General features: G+C 43.2%; 1 protein-coding gene across 1 annotated transcript in view; it reads left to right on the forward strand.

The window, feature by feature from the left end:
- MED13 (mediator complex subunit 13) overlaps nt 1-19,105 on the forward strand; it is a 55,380-nt gene extending 36,275 nt beyond the window's left edge. Inside the window, exons 12-30 of the mRNA XM_059866366.1 lie at nt 283-404; nt 1,555-1,645; nt 1,825-2,039; nt 2,456-2,652; nt 3,833-4,749; nt 6,125-6,292; nt 7,350-7,573; nt 8,086-8,275; nt 8,757-9,222; nt 9,847-10,066; nt 10,642-10,833; nt 10,963-11,186; nt 11,630-11,772; nt 11,896-12,054; nt 12,144-12,329; nt 12,514-12,662; nt 12,881-13,054; nt 14,100-14,200; nt 14,849-19,105. Of these exons, the coding sequence (XP_059722349.1) occupies nt 283-404; nt 1,555-1,645; nt 1,825-2,039; nt 2,456-2,652; nt 3,833-4,749; nt 6,125-6,292; nt 7,350-7,573; nt 8,086-8,275; nt 8,757-9,222; nt 9,847-10,066; nt 10,642-10,833; nt 10,963-11,186; nt 11,630-11,772; nt 11,896-12,054; nt 12,144-12,329; nt 12,514-12,662; nt 12,881-13,054; nt 14,100-14,200; nt 14,849-14,981 (4,271 nt within the window). The 3' untranslated portion in view covers nt 14,982-19,105. The remainder of the gene's footprint in view (nt 1-282; nt 405-1,554; nt 1,646-1,824; nt 2,040-2,455; nt 2,653-3,832; nt 4,750-6,124; nt 6,293-7,349; nt 7,574-8,085; nt 8,276-8,756; nt 9,223-9,846; nt 10,067-10,641; nt 10,834-10,962; nt 11,187-11,629; nt 11,773-11,895; nt 12,055-12,143; nt 12,330-12,513; nt 12,663-12,880; nt 13,055-14,099; nt 14,201-14,848) is intronic.
- The last annotated feature ends 72 nt before the right edge of the window (nt 19,106-19,177 follow it).

Consider the following 19,177-nt stretch of genomic DNA (forward strand, 5'->3'; position numbering starts at 1 on the left):
CTCTGTCTTGAATAGCCAATAGATTCTAACAGGCTGCTAAGTTTTGTGGTTTAGGGTTGGTATTTCCCTTCAGTCTGCTTGGGACATTTCTTTGTTGCACCTTGCAAACAAATGTTGGCTGTAAAATCTAAAATGGAAGGGCCCTCACCTCCGTGTAAGACGGATGAGATGAAGCAAGGCCATCTCACCCCCTTGGTGTCCTTCCCCCCAGCTGTGGGCAGAGCTCTGGAGAGTTTTTCCTGCAGAGGCAGTGGCAGAGTTGTGATGTTGGTCTCTCTGCAGATGCCCAGCGCTTGGCTGCCCACGCCCGCACGGCCTCGACCAGCCTGTTCCACGAGACAGACCTGGTGGTGTCCTACACTGACCTGGACAATCTCTTCAATTCTGACGAAGATGAACTCACAGTAAGTGATGGGCAAAAAGTCCTGGCAGGTGCCAGCTAAAAAAACAGCAAGGAACAACTCTTGTCCTTCTGTGGCTTGGGGCTTGATTTTTTTGGTGGTGTTTGTAGTTGAGGTTGCAAAACATTCACACCAACAAGAGCTGTGGCCCCTCAGTGGCAAACGGACTGCTCTGCTTGACTCATGCAGGCAGACTTTTGATGCAAACAACCTTTTGATCTTACTTCCTTACAATCCCCACAGTGTGTGCTGCCTGAACATACCTCTAGTTTGAGTTGTACAGATTCAGCAGGTCCTAGAGTGTTCTTTTCCTGTGGTCTGGGCTCTGGTTAACTGCTTCATCAAGGTAATATTGAAACAAAACAGCAACTTCTGAAAGAGAAAAGGCATTTAAATACTGGACATTCTGCCAAATAAGCTGCTTGTCTGCAGCAGCTATTATCTTGGAACAGTTTCTCTTGCAGTCTGATGGCTCTGAATCCATTATCTTTCTAGTTTCTATTTCAATACTGTTTGTAATCAGTTGTCTTTTCTGAACTGTACATTGCTCCACATTTAATCCTAAATCCCCTTACCCAGACAAAATGCCCATCAACTTTAATGGGAGCTGGAGCTGAGTAAGGCCTGAAGGGTCTCAACAGCCATCAGAGGTCATCAGTATGTAAAGGAAGTGTGTTTGCTCTTAAACATGAACCCTTACATTCTGCAGCCTGTTCTGAACTGTTTAAAGATGGTTAAAAGATCTCTTCTTCTTTTACTTTTGACAGCTTTTCTTTCCTGTATTTCTTGTTGCAGGATTTGTGTTTGTCTTTTCTGTTCCTGTGGTAGCACCAGTGATGTTAATATGGCTCTGGGAGTGTTGTGGTTTGTTCTGGTAGACTGTGGGCAGCCCTAATTTAGCTTCTCTTACTGTCTGCTCACAGGATGAGGGTTATTTTGTAACTGGTTTTTCCCTTCAATAACATTGTGACCTGTTGGGAGAGGTTCTCTGGGTTCCAAAAATTAAGAACAAGTGTAAGCCCAACCTTAGGCTTCTGAGCTATTTTAATTTTTCTAAATATTATACAGTGTCTCAGCTTTGTATGTGCAGGTGAGATTTCCTGTTAGCAGGAAACATGAACATGTGTTTATGTCTGAAATACTTCTTTCTTAGCCTGGATCTAAACGAACAGTGAACGGCACTGATGACAAATCCAACTGCAAAGAGGCAAAAACAGGAAATCTAGACCCACTGTCATGCATAAGTAAGATTTATTTGTGTTTTCTTTTTTCCTAAAGAGAATGCTAGCTGTAAACATTTGACTCTAATGTGTTGTGGCAATTTGGAAATGTACCCTTCATTTGCCTTTGCAAAATTTTGAGACTCGGGAAAACACTTCAGAAAGTTTTCGTGCTCTAAAGTCTGCTTCTGATCTGAAATTAGGCACTGCAGATCTCCATAAAATGTATCCAACTCCCCCTTCACTGGAACAACATATTATGGGGTTTTCTCCAATGAACATGAACAATAAGGAGTATGGCAGCATGGACACTACGCTTGGAGGAACAGTGCTGGAAGGGAATAGCTCTACTGTGGGAGCTCAGTTCAGAATCGAAGTGGATGAGGGTTTCTGCAGCCCCAAACCTGCTGAAATCAAGGTAGGTGGTGCTGACAGCCCTGATCAATGCTTGTGCTGATTATTGACCAGTTCATTAAATAAATCTGAATAGGAATGGGGGGAGATTAAGTACAATTTGTAACTTGTCCTGCGTTATTTTGGGTGAGGTAATATTCTTTGTAGTAAGTATGTAGTCTTTTACCACTTAGGAGAGAGTAAAACCTGAGTAGGCATTAGTGAGCTGCAGAAAGGCCCTTCAGTCACTGCAGTTCACTGAGGTTTGTTCTGGTGTATCGTGAATATTGTGTGTACACATCTCAGCTTTCTCTTGCAGCTGTGTCAGGATTTTGGGTTAAGGAACTGCTGCTTGAACTCGGTCCTGGTTTTTTGGAGAATCATTTAATTGCTGCAATGATTTAATTTACACGCTAATGCTTTCCCATGTCTGACTTCCAGGATTATTCTTATGTTTATAAACCTGAGAACTGTCAAGCTTTAGTGGGATGTTCCATGTTTGCACCACTGAAGACTCTTCCCAGCCAGTGTCTTCCTCCCATCAAACTGCCTGAGGAATGCATTTACCGCCAGAGCTGGACTGTGGGAAAGCTGGATCTGCTTCCTCCAGGCCCTGCCATGCCTTTCATCAAAGATGGGTACGACCCTGGGGGGGTTCAGCTTTGTGATGTGCTCACTTTGCCACCCCTAAATATTTATTTTGTCAATCAGTAGTAGGAATATTTGTATATGCTCTGTGTTTATACAACCGACAAGAGCCTTTAAAAACGTCCTTCTGGCTAAACCTACTGCAGGAGACTCTTCTCAAAGAGCTTCTTAACTGTACATACATTTTATTTGTAGTCTCCTTTAAAGGTTTCTTGGGGAAGCTTAATGGTGCAAGTCCAGGTTTAATAAGTAATGAAGATGGTAACAATCAAGATAAATGTAAACTTGGGACTTTGTTTTTGCGGTGGTGTAGTCAGTGCTGGAAGGGCTTAGTAGGTGGTGCTGCTGTTTCTTAAATTATTTTCTTAAGTAGCAGTAAACTCAGCTGTGCTGGGAGTAGGAAAACATTTCCTGTGCTGTGTGACTGGGCCTGGTCACAGCAGAACTGCAGGGGACATTTCTGTACCCTGCATTTGGTAGGGATGGTCTTGCTGCCAGCTCTTCTCAAGGAAAAGATTTCTTTCTTTTTCTCTTCTGCATTAGTAGCTGGTAAAAATGGATTAGGCAGCAAGGAGGTGTTATGTATTTCATGATAAGATTATATGAATATTAAATCTTGGATTAAATACTGATGTTGCTTCTGTTCCTCATTAGCGATATGTTTCCCGGTCTCGTTAGCCTTACAAGTATTTGGAGATACTCAGGTGCTTAGGAAAGTAAATGTTAAACCTTTCTAGGTGGTACTTTCCTCGTGGATTCAGCTGAATCTGCTGTCAATAGACCTGGTCTATTTTCTTAGTGTGTGTCAACACAACATGTAAATAAACCATGAATGAAAAAGGTGTCCTTTAGACTCCATACAACCACAGAATTTATAATTTATTCTGACCACACTTGTTTCCTGGGAGCTTTGTGCAAAGGAAAAGAAGAAAGGAGGCAGGGAGAGATTCTTTAATGGTGCTGTCAGTGGGAGTCCTGCAAAGTCATTTAGAACAAACGCTCTTGAAGTTCCTTAGGGAGTGAAAATCTTAGTGTGGATTATGAAAGACTAGCTTAAAAAAAGCAAATATTAATTAGGAAGGTCCTTCTTTAGAAATCCGAGTCTTAAACTTCAAACCCAGTATGATGTTGTGTACTTAAAGCCTTTCCTTCTCTTGCGGCTGCCGGCAGAGATGGGAGCGCCATGGACCAGGAGTACGGCCCTGCCTACACGCCCCAGACCCACACTCCGTTTGGGATGCCCCCAAGCAGTGCCCCTCCCAGCAACGGCGGCGCTGGAATCCTCCCCTCTCCCTCCACCCCTCGCTTCCCAACTCCCAGGACGCCAAGGACTCCCCGCACGCCCCGCGGAGCCGGCGGGCCCGCGAGCGCCCAGGGCTCGGTGAAATACGAGAACTCGGATTTGTACTCCCCGGCTTCCACCCCCTCCACGTGCCGGCCGCTGAACTCGGTGGAGCCCGCGACGGTGCCTTCCATCCCCGAGGCACACAGCCTGTACGTGAACCTCATCCTCTCCGAGTCCGTCATGAACCTCTTCAAAGACTGCAACTTCGACAGCTGCTGCATTTGTGTTTGCAATATGAACATCAAAGGTGCTGACGTTGGAGTTTACATTCCTGATCCAACACAAGAGGCCCAGTATAGGTGTACCTGTGGTTTCAGTGCTGTTATGAATAGAAAATTTGGCAACAGTTCCGGGCTGTTTCTTGAAGATGAGTTGGATATTCTGGGGCGAAACACGGAGTGCGGCAAAGAAGCAGAAAAACGCTTCGAAGCTCTCAGAGCTACTTCCATTGAACACGGCAGTGGAGGGCTGAAAGAGCCCGAGAAACTGCCCGATGACTTGATACTGTTGCTGCAGGATCAATGCACCAACCTGTTCTCACCCTTTGGAGCAGCAGACCAAGACTCCATGGCCAAAGTTGGTGCTGTCAGCAACCTGGTACGTGTAGAAGAAAGGGATTGTTGCAATGACTGCTACTTAGCCTTGGAACATGGACGGCAGTTCATGGACAATATGTCAGGAGGGAAAGTTGATGAAGCACTTGTGAAAACTACTTGCTTGCACCACTGGTCAAAAAGAAATGGTAAATATTGAAAACAGTTTATTTTCTACGTGTCCACCTGTCTGGGGTTTTGTTTTTGAAGAGTCTTTTTTTGTGGTTTTCCTTTGTGGATTTTCAGTGCTGTTTTTGCCACCTGTGTGCTCGTACAGACTTCTGGTTGATGGTGTTCAGAACAGCCAGGCCTTCCATGTCCTGTGCTGATCACCAAGCAGAGGAAGGCCTTGGCTGCTCTCAGTTGTAAATTCCCAATATATATCTGAAGTGTAGCATGAGACCACTGTCAGTGTCCACAACACTTCACCAGGTTTATCCTTTAAAGAGCTTTTGGTGAGTGGCTCTCCAGAGGCTCTGGAATGATTGATGCCTCTAGGAAGGGTTTGAGTGGTGACCGTATTGTCAAGGCCACTCTGGCAGAATTAAACAACAGCTCTGATTCAGTTGCCTTCCCTCCTTCTTTAAAGAGGAGAGGGGGGCAGTAGGTTAATGGTACATGTGGCAAAAAAAAGCATTATTGTAGCCTCCACTGTGTGTTGGGTCTGCCAGAAATCCTTGGATTTTTCCTTTGAGGGCCTGACTAATGATGCAGTGTCTCCTGGAATACCTTCATTGTGTGTATTTGCTTACTGTTCTCTAATAGAATTTTCAAGTGGCAATTCTTAACAGGGTTAGGGTGAAAGATAAAGTTATGAATTACAGGTAGCTGCAGTTCATAGTTGTAAGTGAAGAAGAGGAGGAATCCTGGGAGAACACAGCCAGGTTCCTGTGCCTTGCTGGGGATTAACTTGGAAAGCCCAGACTGCAAATAAATTGATGTTTGCAGGCACACAGGAGAAGACTCCGTGTTACTGTGACTGATGTTTGGGATAAAAAGATGTAAAGATACTTTAAAAGAAAGGACTTGGAAATAATAGCCATGCCAAATTTTGTGTCAGCTTTTCATTCTAAATCCTTGTACATGAAATGGCCCAGTGGTGGCTCTGGATGAAATGGGCTGAGTCTGCCCGAGGCTTCCCTTGACTTCTCTGAAATGAGCACTGGGTGGCAGCCTGCAAATCCGCCTTTTTGGGAGGGGCAATCCAGGAGTTTCAGGCTTCTGCAACTTGTTTGGGGATTTTGGGGTTGTTTTTGTTTGTTTTGTTTTTATTTTAGGGTGTTTTCCCTTAGTTTAACTTATAATGGGAAAAATTCTAGAGGAAAAACCAAAATTAAGAAAAGAATCCATCTGTGTATTTTGTCAGGGGAAGAGGGGGAACTGTAAATCGTCTTGTGCTCCACTTTATGTATCCCAGCCTCTGGGTGGCCTGCAGGTGTTTTTTAGAAGAGAGTGCTGGCAGTGGAGGTGGTTGGGGCTGCTGGCTGTTGTGCAGCTGCCCTGACCCCGTTTGTGTCCCCGCAGTGGTGGATGTGAGCATGCAGTGCTCCCAGGACATCCTGCGCATGCTGCTCTCGCTGCAGCCCGTGCTGCAGGACGCCATCCAGAAGAAGCGGACGGTGCGGTCCTGGGGCGTGCAGGGACCCCTCACCTGGCAGCAGTTCCACAAAATGGCTGGGAGAGGCTCCTACGGTAAGGGCTCCATGGAATCCTGCTCCCTGCAACCTTCTTCCCCTGCTCCATCCACACAAACTCAGGGGCTGGTGCTGCTCAGCCTGTTGGAATTCTGAACAGCACTTGACCTTTCTTTAAACTAACGAGAGCTTATTAGACAGAGGAGAATTCTTTTCTTCAGAAAAGAGAAAATATTTATATTCCTTAAAACGGGCAATGAATTAAAGATGTGCATTTAAAATTTACAGCTTCAGTTGCACTGTTTGTGTACACCTGACACTTCACCCAGTGAGGGACTGAAATTGCAAAGATGGGTTTAGTGTTAAAAACAGAGTTAACTGCTCAGGTTTTATACTCAAAATTTTTCCATTCACCCCATTTTAATTACTCTAAACAGAGGGAGTTAAAAATACTGAAAAATGCTTGAGACAGTGTGCTTTATTGCTCAGTGCTGTCAGAACTGTGCTCAAGATCTAGGGTTACTCAGTGTCTTGTCTCTGATAAATGTTTGGAGTGGCCAACATGTGATGCATTTACAGATAGAAGGTGAATTTTGTGCACTCACGATTTAATGACTTCATTAGCATATGAGATTGATTTACCACTGTGTTACGAGAGTGACCTTTCACCAGCAGATCTTTTGTAGCTATATTTAGAACATGGCAATTATACATTTACATGTTCTTAAGTTCGTTTCCTTCTCTGGCCCTTTACCCATCTGCTTAGAATATTTACATTTTTTCCCTTGTCTTTGGTCCCCGATTGCTTTGGCTCTGTGGGAAAAGGCTTCCTGGACAGTGCAGAACTGTTCCTGATTGCCTGTGTGCTGATGGAAATATAAAACACTGTGGAACTTCTTCCTGAGGCCCTGAGATATTTCAAATAAAACCAGTCAGCTGATGGGTTTTTTGCAGAGGGTTGGATCCTGTACTTTGGATCTGTAAAATGAGAACTATTCCATTGATAGCCAGTGCTCCTTCCTGTGAGATGCTGGGAACACCAGAGGCTGTTCTATTCATGTTTCCTTGAAGTTAATTTTAAGCTTTCTGCTTAAAAACATGCCTTGCTTTTCCAGGAACTGATGAGTCCCCAGAACCACTGCCAATCCCAACATTTTTGTTGGGATACGATTACGATTTCCTGGTGCTGTCTCCATTTGCATTGCCCTACTGGGAGAGGCTGATGCTGGAGCCCTACGGGTCTCAGCGAGACGTTGCTTACGTCGTGGTGTGCCCGGAGAACGAGGCTCTGCTCAACGGAGCCAAAAGCTTCTTTAGGGATCTGACTGCAATATACGAGGTACAGGATTTGTGGCAGTTTGCAGTGAAATGGATTTGGGAAAGGCCGTTTCTAATACGTGCTCATAAGGACTTATCAGGCTTGTCGGGGCTGATAGCGACGCCTGCTCAGAACGCTATCTGGGAAAGCTGCTCGGAGGGATTTTAGGAATGGGCACTTGGAAGATAAGGGCTGTTCTGCTGCTCCCCGTTCCCATCCGATAAACGCCACCCGGTGGCAAAGCTCTGCATTGCCACGTTCATAGTGGTACCTCCATGTAATTAATTAATTCATTACATGCTTGGGTTGAATGAAGATTAGAGTCGGTTATTATCAACCTGGTTTTCTTGCATTTAGGAAAACGCTGACAGTAACCCATAAAATCACCATTCAGCATTTCCTATGGTGGAATTCTAGAGTTAAAATGTTACTTTGGAATATTGTAAATAAACTGAGAGTTCTCTGCCTTTCTATGATATATAATTTCTGTGATATTTAGCAGCTTTTAAGGGTTTTTTTTACCTTCTTTGCAGTCCTGCAGGCTTGGTCAGCACAGACCTATCTGTAAGTTACTACCTGATGGGATCATGAGGGTTGGCCCTACAGCCTCCAAGAAGCTGTCAGAGAAGTTGGTCACAGAGTGGTTCTCACAGACAGCCAATGCCAACAACGATGCGTTCTCCAAACTCAAACTCTACGCTCAAGTTTGCAGATATGAGCTGGGTATGACCTTTTTTTAATGTTCCTTATTTCATACAATTGCCACTTAGTCCTTTGCAATAGAGAAGAAGGAATCATGTATTGTTGTATTGATTAGGGCAGTTTTCTGGTTTTAAACTGTATTTGAGTATGCTAAAATGACCTCTTACCGTCCAGCAGTGCCTTTAGGGAATGGCAGTGGGGCTGCCTCACAGGGACTTCGGTTGTCTTCTTGTACTGGTGGCTTGGATTCTGTAGCAGTGATTTCCAGCAATTCAACACATCTGGAAAAAGTTATATTAAAAACAGATTTCTTGATATTTCTGAAAGGCTCTTATGAAAATATTAGACTTTGAAAATTTAATACAGGTATTTTAATTTGAGAAGTAAAATGCATGCTCGAGGTTTGTTCTGTTTTGTTACAACTGTAGACTTCCATAGGTAACATAAGCATTAGAACAGCTGCATTATAAAATTTATGCTTTTTTTTCCCCCCTGGTTTTAGGTCCTTATCTTGCTTCTCAGCCTTTGGACAATTCTCTACTTTCCCAAACCAACCTGGTCCCTCCCTCCAGCCAGGCAGCCTCTGCTCTGCCCCCAGTGACAGCCCCTGCTGCCAATCCCAACACTCCGTCGTCGGCTCCCGCAGCTCCCACCAGCAGCACCATCACAGCGACCTCCAGCAGTGCCATGTCCTCTGCAGCCACTACAGCCAACTCCACCCTGACCACCACTGCCCCATCCTCCTCCTCTGCCAGCCTGGGCAGTGGCATTCCAACGAGCAAGCCTTCCTCATTCCCACCTTTCAGCAATATGAACAATACCACTCCTGCCTCCCTGCCCGCCCAGGCTGCGCCAGTCCCAAACGGGCAAACTGGGGGGCAGCAGCAACAGCCAACACTGCAAACAGCAGGGATGTCTGGAGACACGGCTGCAGCACCTGCACAGCCCCATCCAGAGGTTTCTGAAAGGTAGGGAACTGCAATCACACCTTCAGCTAGAAATCAGCTCAACTAACGAGAACTTTTACCCCTTCAATAAAACCCCTGTATTTATTTTCACCAAGCTGCTTTTAAGGGAGATTGAGAGTTCAGTTGTGGTGGAGCTGAACCTTTTGGTTCCAGTTGTAGCTGCAGTTCTAATTACATCTCAGTGTCTGCTCTGGTACAAAAATAAACTTCCTTTTTTTTCTTCTCTCTCTAAAGACAGGAAATTCACCAAACTACTCACTTCAATATTTTAAAGGGCTGGGGAAGGAGGGGGAGATAGATAATTGGCACCATCTTAGAGTTCTATTTTCTGTAATCAAAGTTAGAGTGGTGAAGACAGCTCTTACTGTAGATATTCTTGTTCCCCAGTTAAGCAATAGTTGAGCTGTTGAGCTGCTGTAATAAAGAAAGCTAAAGGAAAGAAAAGGGATTCAGAGTTACTGATAAGCTCCTATACAAAAATGACATAAAAAGACTGTTTCTTACACCACAGTTGACTCAAAGATCTTTCAGATTAATAATTGACAGTTTGATCTAGTTTTGAAGTAAAACCTAATCTTTACAAAACTCAGCTGTTTGTAACTGGTTTCAAAATTTCATTTCCAGCACTATGGATCGTGATAAAGTCGGAGTCCCCACAGATGGAGATTCACATGCTATCACCTATCCACCTGCAATTGTAGTTTACATAATTGATCCTTTCACATATGAAAAAAAGGATGAGAACAGCAGCTCATCCAGTTTGTGGACACTTGGACTTCTGCGCTGCTTTCTGGAGATGGTTCAGGTTCTTCCTCCCCACATCAAGAACATCATTTCTGTGCAGGTGAGCCAACAGAAACAAACAGGGTATCCTTGGCTTTGGCTGTGTTTGGGGGCAGTAACACCCTCAAGGTGAATTCACAAACATTACTTACAGTTCTCCAGCTGTTAAATCATTAGGTTATAGCTTTTAGAGCAGTTTGGGTGCTATTAACCAAAGCTGAATCCTGTTGTACATTCCAAACTCATCAGTTTTACCTCAGAGGAAATGTAGTGCCCACTCCAGTGATGAGTGAGGTATGGGAAAGCTGCTGGTCCTGTACTGGAATCTGCAGCCTGACCTCACTGGGCTGTAGGCAGAGCTCCTTCCAGCTGCAGGACCATTTAACACAGGGCAGGAGGAATCATTAAGATTTTTGGAGGAATCATTAAGTTTCTCTTCTAAACAAATTATTTTTTCCTCTGAAGAAAATTTCAATGGGGATAATTTCTTGAAGTCCCACAGGGCTTTGGAAGAACTGGAAGAAATTTGACTGCAAAGTAAAATTCAAAAAGCAACGTACCAAATACTGTGTCAGAAGCCATCTGATCTATTGATAAAACAATGATTTATTTTTCTTCTCCTCTCCTGTGTTCCAGATTGTCCCATGTCAGTACCTGCTGCAGCCTGTCAAACACGAGGACCGCCAGATTTACACTCAGCATTTAAAATCTTTGGCATTTTCAGCTTTCACTCAGTGTCGGAGACCTCTCCCAACTTCCACCAACGTGAAAACCTTAACTGGCTTTGGCCCAGGGTTAGCCATGGAAACTGCTCTTAGGAGCCCTGATGTGAGTATTGTTAATGAGATTTTGGAATTATCCAGATCAGAGGAAGGTCCCTGCTTATCAACCAACCATGTTTTATATTGGGAATAATGTTATCCCCAAAGTTAATTGTTTGTTCTGTCATCCTTCTAGAGACCTGAGTGTATTCGACTCTACACCCCTCCTTTTATACTGGCTCCAGTGAAGGACAAGCAAACAGAGCTGGGAGAAACCTTTGGAGAAGCTGGCCAGAAGTATAATGTGCTTTTTGTGGGCTACTGTTTGTCTCATGATCAGAGGTGGCTGCTTGCATCCTGTACAGACCTCTATGGAGAGCAGTTAGAAACTTGCATAATTAATATTGATGTACCAAACAGGTAAGAACCAAACTTGAGTTCATTTTTAGCAGGTGTATTTTCTTTCATTCCCCTGAAGAATTACATTGGGTTTGGTGCTGTAAGAATAACTGACTTTTGTAGACTTGCTGTATTGCAAAAGTGGCTAAAGCTTATGAATATTTTCTCTATTATGTGGATATTATTTTGAGTTAAATTTTTAGAAAAGCATAATTTAGTTTCATGTGATTCTTGAGTGTTACTCTGTGTGTGCTCATACTTCCCCATCTCACTTACTGGCTGTTAATGTCAGTTTTAGAATGTGATTAATTAAAAATCCCAAACCCCCTGAAGCTGCAGCTGATGGACTGCAATACCAACTCTTGGCTCGGGTGAATGTTCAGGTTAATACAAAAATGTTCTAAACATGACGTTAAAAACTTGTTGCAGTTTTAACTTTGTTTTCCCTTCTTTCTTTCTTCTAGAGCTCGCAGGAAAAAGGGTTCTGCCCGCAGACTTGGTCTCCAGAAACTCTGGGAATGGTGCCTGGGACTTGTGCAGATGAGCTCTTTGCCATGGAGAGTTGTCATAGGCCGCCTGGGAAGAATAGGACACGGGGAATTAAAAGGTATCAGCAGCATTTTTTTTTCGAGTCTAAAGCTTGAGTTAAAGCTTTAATTTTTCATTAATATCAAATGTGTCCATCCCTGTTTCTGGAAGAGAACCTCACTACTGAGATTTCCTCCCTCAGACTGGAGCTGTTTGCTGAGCCGCCGGAACCTGCAGTCGCTGAGCAAGAGGCTGAAGGACATGTGCAGGATGTGTGGGATCTCTGCTGCAGACTCCCCCAGCATTCTCAGTGCTTGCCTGGTGGCCATGGAACCCCAGGGATCCTTCATTATTATGCCAGGTATTTGGGAAGCTGTCACTTTTTTTGGCACGAGAACTATCAGTTCAGGCTCTGTTAAACTGAGGAAGTGTTTGGTTTCTCTCCCAAAGATTCCGTGTCCACGGGCTCCGTGTTCGGGCGCAGCACCACTCTGAACATGCAAACGTCTCAGCTGAACACGCCCCAGGACACGTCCTGCACTCACATCCTGGTGTTCCCCACCTCTGCCTCCGTGCAGGTGGCATCATCCACCTACACCACTGAGAACCTGGATCTGGCCTTTAACACAAACAATGGTTTGTACTTGAACTTGGTCTTGCCTTCTAAAGATCCCCTCATCACTCTCCCTATCAGAAGAATAAACTGTTCATTCTAAGGAACCATTTCTATGGAAAATCCCCTTATTTCTGAATGTGTTGTCATATCCTGCACATTGTGAAATTGTAGGAATTCACTGGTCTTGTTGTTTTTATTTTCAAGATGGAGCAGATGGAATGGGAATCTTTGACTTGTTAGACACTGGAGATGATCTTGATCCTGATATTATAAATATTCTTCCTGCATCTCCTGGTGGATCCCCTGTGCATTCTCCAGGGTCCCACTACCCCCACGGAGGTGATATGGGCAAGGTAACTACTGGAGTAAATACAGTTTTGTGTGTGTGTTTTGGCTGTCTTTTCTCTATCTGTTAATTTACTTTTGTGGAATGAATGGTTTTGATCACCTGGATATTGGATTGTCATGTCATGCTTGGATATTTCCAAATGCTTTGTGTTTCAGAAGCTACAGATAATTTCTGTTAAATTTGTGCTCTCCTAATCTGAACCCATTGCCCGTTGTGTTCCAGGGTCAAGGCACAGATCGATTGCTTTCCACAGAATCTCACGATGAAGTAACCAATATACTGCAGCAGCCACTGGCCCTCGGTTATTTTGTGTCAACTGCCAAAGCAGGTCCATTGCCTGACTGGTTTTGGTCAGCGTGTCCTCAAGCACAAAATCAGTGTCCCTTGTTTCTTAAGGTACTGTCCTGGCAGAGACTTGTGCAGCCTGAGGGGTCTGGGGGTGAAAACTGTTCTGGTTAAACCCAAGTCAGTGCATGTGTCTGGGGACAGCTCTGCCTTTGCTTCAGGAGAGGCCAGGTGTATTCAGTTTTGGAGAGTTGGCTGTTTGGAAGGTTCTGCCTTGCTCATGGTTTCTTCCTGGTAGTCTGGACTCTTTTTTTCCCCTGGCTTTATGCTCCAGGATTTTGTAAGAAGGGGTGGAGTTCCTGGACAGAGCTCTGGCTGAGGCTGCACTCCTGTGGGGACTGGTGGTAGAGAGGGAGGTACATAAGTGTAGTAAAATAACTCGGTTGCCCTGGGTAAAATAAGGAATAAATGAACCTTTCTGGATTGCACAAAGCATAAAAGCTGGTTTGTGTTAGCTTTGCATTGTATCATCTGTCTGGGTGTTGTCTGAGCCCCTTATCTCCTTATGGCACAATCAAGACACACTTGGCACATTAAGGCCCTACATTGGGATACAGAGAAACTTTCTCTATAAACAAATCAGCATCTCTAATACTCTGCTTTGTTTTCTAATGATCCAGATAGATCTTCTGCAGCCTTGCGTGTGTCTGGATTAGCAGTTCCTCTTGGCCTAAGCTCAGCTGTAGCTTTGGTATAGGATATTATTTTGAAGAGAGGATTTATTAGTTACGCTAAGCAGCTCCAGATATGAAATATAAATAGACCAGGCCTATAGAAAGCAGCTGAACTTCCAAGTCTGTGTGTTATTAAACATCTTGGGCCACTTGAGTTGTGTTTTTAATAATCACTTAATGTAGAAAAGGGATTAAAAAACCCCCATATATACATTTCACTACTAGCACTGTGCTTTTAGAAGAGATCTGTGTGAGAGAATAGAAATATTCTGAGAATTCCTGAACTTGTTGATGGCCTGAGGATAAGATTTGTTTTGGCTTGTGTGTCAGAGAAGGTGCCTGCAAGCTACAACAATATGGGGGAAGGAAATATGGTGTAGTTGATCAGGCAGTAATTTCTGGCTTCCTTCTTCCTTCCTCAGGCCTCTTTGCACCTCCACGTGCCTTCAGTGCAATCAGACGAGCTACTCCACAGTAAACACTCCCATCCACTTGATTCTAATCAAACTTCTGATGTGCTCAGGTATTTATCATTGATCACTTGCAAAAATATTGTGCATTTAATTTTTAATGCTGCTGCAGTGAAGCTGCATGTTTGTTTTTCCTGCTGTTAGTTTTTTTTTCTTTGTGCAGCTGATATCCTTAGTGCAGATAAATTGCTGTGCTTAGGTGATTGTCACAGAACAGTGGAATAAAAACCAAACATCTCTAAGCCCTTGTTTAGCTAAGCAGTCTTTGAAAATGTTTGAAAAACAATGAATTCCTCAAACTTAGAAGAGAGTTTGAGCCTAGCAGAAAAGACAGAAATAGTTAAGCCAGAATATTGCACAGCAATCTTGTGGAAAATGTGAAGTGCTGAAGGACAGGAGCCCAGACCCATGTAAACATGGGATGCTAATTGAGAAAACACGAGATTATTTTTCCTTTTCTGTCTTTTTTTAAAGTGAACCTCTTGGTATGAATTACGAATAGGCAATTACAATGACACTTTTCCACCAAAAGCAACTTTAGCTCTGAACTGCTGTAATAATTTGGAAGACATGTTATTTCTGAATGTTGGCAAACCTGTTTTATGTTTTTGATGCCAAAGAAGCTGGATTATGGTAAATGAGGGCTGTAAAATCCTGGTGAGAAAATGTGCTGGCCTGACAGAAGGCTGTTTGTTTTTCAGGTTTGTTCTGGAACAGTACAATGCACTCTCCTGGCTAACCTGTGATCCTGCAACCCAGGACAGACGGTCATGTCTCCCAATTCATTTTGTGGTGCTGAATCAGTTGTATAACTTTATCATGAATATGCTGTGATCTTCATCTGAATTTTGCAAGACAAAAATGAAGAAAAGGGATATTTCACTGCAGGACTAAGTTATAATTCTTCTCAGTGCAAGTTGTTTGTGATGGGGTATGAATCTTGTTACTTCCAGCAAATATTGTTCTGACTTGTGAGAGGGGCACCCATCGCCCTGCTGTCTTTGAGTCACTGACTATGGGGGACGCTTCAGAATGATGATCAGAAAGTGTATTATAACGTTTTTAGTAGCAAAATTAACCATTTTTCCCCAGCCACAGTATTTGTGAAGAGTAATGAGCCATAGTACCCAGTCATGGTTAATGAATTTTAAAAGCATGGAGATGAGAAGAAACACGAGGAACAATTAAGTTTCAACCTATGGCTTCAGAACATCAAGATGTTCTTGTATTGGATTATAGTACTTAGTATTCAAAAATGCCTGCATCTCTTATTTATTGTAAGTTTTTAAATGTATAAATTGTCTTATATTTCTTAACCTCTTTTATAAAAATTTTCCTAGAAGGTTTATACTGCCTTCTTGCTTTAAAGCAATTGGTCTAAAATATATGTAATCGTCTTAATTAAAAGTTGCAGTAGGTTGCTTTTAGAGTATTATTTTTTTGTAAGGGGTGGGTGGGGACAGTAAATTTGTATTGTCTTGATGTACAGTTTAATGGGGATAGAGGGGTTAATGTCCATACCATTGTGTGTGGGGGATTTACAGCTAAGCTGTAGTTGCAGAGTACATGTACAGTAATGAAGTTCACTGTGTTTATATAAATTGAAAAGGTACCGGGTCTTACAGCATTTTATATCACACCTTTACAGAGTAACAATGGCAATATATAAGTGATATTGTAGGTGGTTTAACTTGTAGTGAGAATAACATGAATAAACTCTTCAATTGAAGTTTGTGTTATGGTTCAGGGCTGTGGCTAGATTCTCAGATCCACTTCCAGGACACGAGTTTTAATATCACAAGAACATCTCTTGTGCATTGTTGCTCCCTGGATATTCTTGGCACTGTGCTCACTGCATTGTTTGCTTCCACTTTTGTGATAAAATGCGGATCTGAGGCGGAACACACAGAAAACTCTGACCTTATCCAAAGTCTCCTGCCAGGCTGAAATTTAGCCCAGCTCTAGCCATTTTACAAATGCAAAAATAGTCAATCTTGACTTTAAGATTGGTGTGTGTTTAACTAAAATGTGGTGTATATAGATTCTCAGTGAATTCTGGTATTCAGATTTTATTCCACTAGTAAAAAAACAGCACGAAACCCTGAACATTTTCCTTTTCCATGTATTTTTGGCACTGTGGTGAAGGTCCCAAGTATCAGTGTACGGCCTTCCCCGTATCCCATTTTCAGGCTCTGGCTGGGGCATGTGCCAAGGAGGCTTTGCCCTCCCCAAGGAAGGGACTGACAAACCACAAGGCTTTCCTAAACGTCCCCCTCTATCTACAGCCACCATTTTTTCTCAGTAGTTTCCTTCCTTTTTTTCCTAGCACATGCCAAATGTCTGTGGCTGCTCTAAAATAGCCCCTACGGGTGCTGAAGAGCAGCTGCAGATGCTTTTTGTGGGTTCCTTATCTGACTGCCAGATGAAAAACTGAACTCCTGCAGCGCTCCCGGGAGCCTGTCACGATAACCCAAGTCCTGGGTCTTAATATTGTCTGTCTCACTGGTTTAAACCTGTAAAGGAGCAAATTTTAAGATCCATTTGTGCACCTGCTGTTAACCCCTCTAGAAGGAAGAATTTGCTTGCATTTACCAAACCTACTGTGTTCATGAAAATCTCGTTTTGTAAATGCAAAAGACCTGCCTGAGGTGATTTTTTTTTTTTTCCGTATGAACAGTCTCACTGAATCGTGTACATACAATATTAGCAACTTTTTTGGTTTTGTATAAAGAAGTTGTACAATTGGTGATGAGAATTTTCAGTCATTTCTTCAGAACAACATGAGTGCAATCAGAAGTTAGCATATTTTGATAAATAGAGTAAAAAACTGGGTCTGTCCATGACTTTATCTCGGTAATGCACCGCAGATTAAATGGCACATTATTGTCTTACAGAAGGGTTTTCTCATTTGGTTGGCATTTTTGATGTGGAAAAGTGCTCCTAAAACTGGAATTTTCCAAGTGTATGTCCTTTTTTTTTTTTTTGAGCTTTGTTGCTAAGTGGTCATTTCTAACCCTGGCTCAGTTAACCAAGTTCCAAGGGCTGGGTTTTGGTGTGGCTTTGTTTTGTGTTCAACCTGAACTTGTATTCCTAAAGGTAAGTGAATCAGCTGCCTGAACATTGGTGTAACTGTATTCTGTCACCTGGACCAGCCTTCCCTGTGAAACTCCTACTGTGAAAGCTGCCAGTCTCCCACTCCTCCCCCCCATCAAATGCAATTAAAGTAAATTATAATATTATAACCACTATAAAAGACTAGAAGGGCCATTTCTGGAGTGATAGTCACAGCTGGCAATGTACATATCAAACCTGCCAGCACCAAGGAGCCAACTATTATATTGGGCATACTTTTTTTGTTAGCGACTTTCATTTAACTATTTTAAGTGCACATAATAGCTGGTTTATAAATAAAATTGTCAGAATCCAATAAGTCGAGGTTGTTTAGCAAGTACAAGCTTAAGTAGTTGAAAATTTCAGCTACAGATTTTCAAAACGGCCTTGCAAGAAAATCTTGTTCCTGTCAGTGCTTAAGTAGCTGTGGAGGTTTATCTCTTTCAAGGAAAGAAGAAGCTGAGATCCTTCCATTCCAATTAAAAATACATATTTTAACCCAGATATTACTGCATTTAAGCCGTTTAGTCACATTTGACTCACTACTATTTGGATTTGGTTTCTGAAAACCCTGTTGCTAAGACCAGCAAGGCCAACAGCGGCACTTGTAACAACCCTCACATTTTAAAAGGAGCTGTAACATTTAGATCTTTCTAACATTCTCTGAAATAATTAAAGATAAATGGATTTATATTTAAATCCTCAGCTATGTTCTTACTTAGCTGTCAGTTATGGCGCAGATTATTGTATTTCTATATTTACCTCTGATGGTAATTTTAACTTTGTGTGTTGCTATGAAGACTTGCCGATGTCTTTAATCAAGCACTATTTGTTAATACTGTAATATCAAAATATTATGTTGCATTATTTTAAAGCTTTCAAGAGTAAGAGTAAAACATTTTAAAAAAATGCTATTGCACCATATAATTTGCTGCACAACAGTATGGCACCGCATATCAGTCTGTTGGGATAGTAATGCTGCATCAACCTTGTTTTCATCTGGGTTTCATTGGAGAATTCATTAATGGGGTGACATTGTACAACGTTACTGTCTCATAACCTCCAGCTGGGAAGGTGATTTTGTTTGTTTTATTATTTTTTTCCATTTTTTTTTTAAAGTAAAGGGCCCAGGACTATGCTTCGTACTTAAAGGGTTTTTTTACTATTATTTGTGGGTGTACTTTTTATTTTCAGTGGAGTAAAGCTTAATTTACAGTAAAACTGGATTTGGGACCTACCACAATCCTCAGGGTCACTTTTTCAGGATGCTACTCATCGAGCTTTAGGTTTTTCCGAGTCAACTGGACGTGAGGACCTCGCTGAGCGCTGCCTTGGGCCTCCGCAGCCCGCGGCCTTGTGATGGACATGGCGCCCCCGGGCACGGCCGGACACCGGGGAGCCGCTCCCGCGCCATGAGGGCACGGCTGGACACACCGGGGAGCCGCTCCGCCACCCCGCTGCCACGGCTGGACACACGGGCAATCCCAACACCGCAGCTGGACACGCCGGGGAGCCGATCCAACACCTCGCTGGACAGGTCCGGGAGCTGCTTCAACGCCGCTCCGGCGTGGCTGGACAGGTCAGGGAGCCGCTCCCGCAGCCCTCAGGCACGGCTGGATGTGCCGGGCAGCCTCGCACAGCCGCCGCCATGTGCCCTCGGCCGATCCGCCGCCGCATTCATCGTGACAAAACAGAAACAAAAAAGCGATTTAAGGAACAAACACTATTTCTGCCGAATGCCATAAACACTGAGTTGTACAAATTGTGATCGAGGAAATGAAGAAAAAAAAAGTTTATACTTTTTAAAAAAACAAAAAAATTCAAATGGAATAAATTATTCATGAAGCCTTGATTGTGATGTGGGTTTTTTGAGGGGGCGGGGAGGGCGGTGCCCCTCAGCCTTTCCCGCCTCTCCCTTT

This window comes from Haemorhous mexicanus, chromosome 22, assembly GCF_027477595.1.
Source record: "Haemorhous mexicanus isolate bHaeMex1 chromosome 22, bHaeMex1.pri, whole genome shotgun sequence".
NCBI classification, from domain to species: Eukaryota; Metazoa; Chordata; class Aves; order Passeriformes; family Fringillidae; genus Haemorhous; species Haemorhous mexicanus.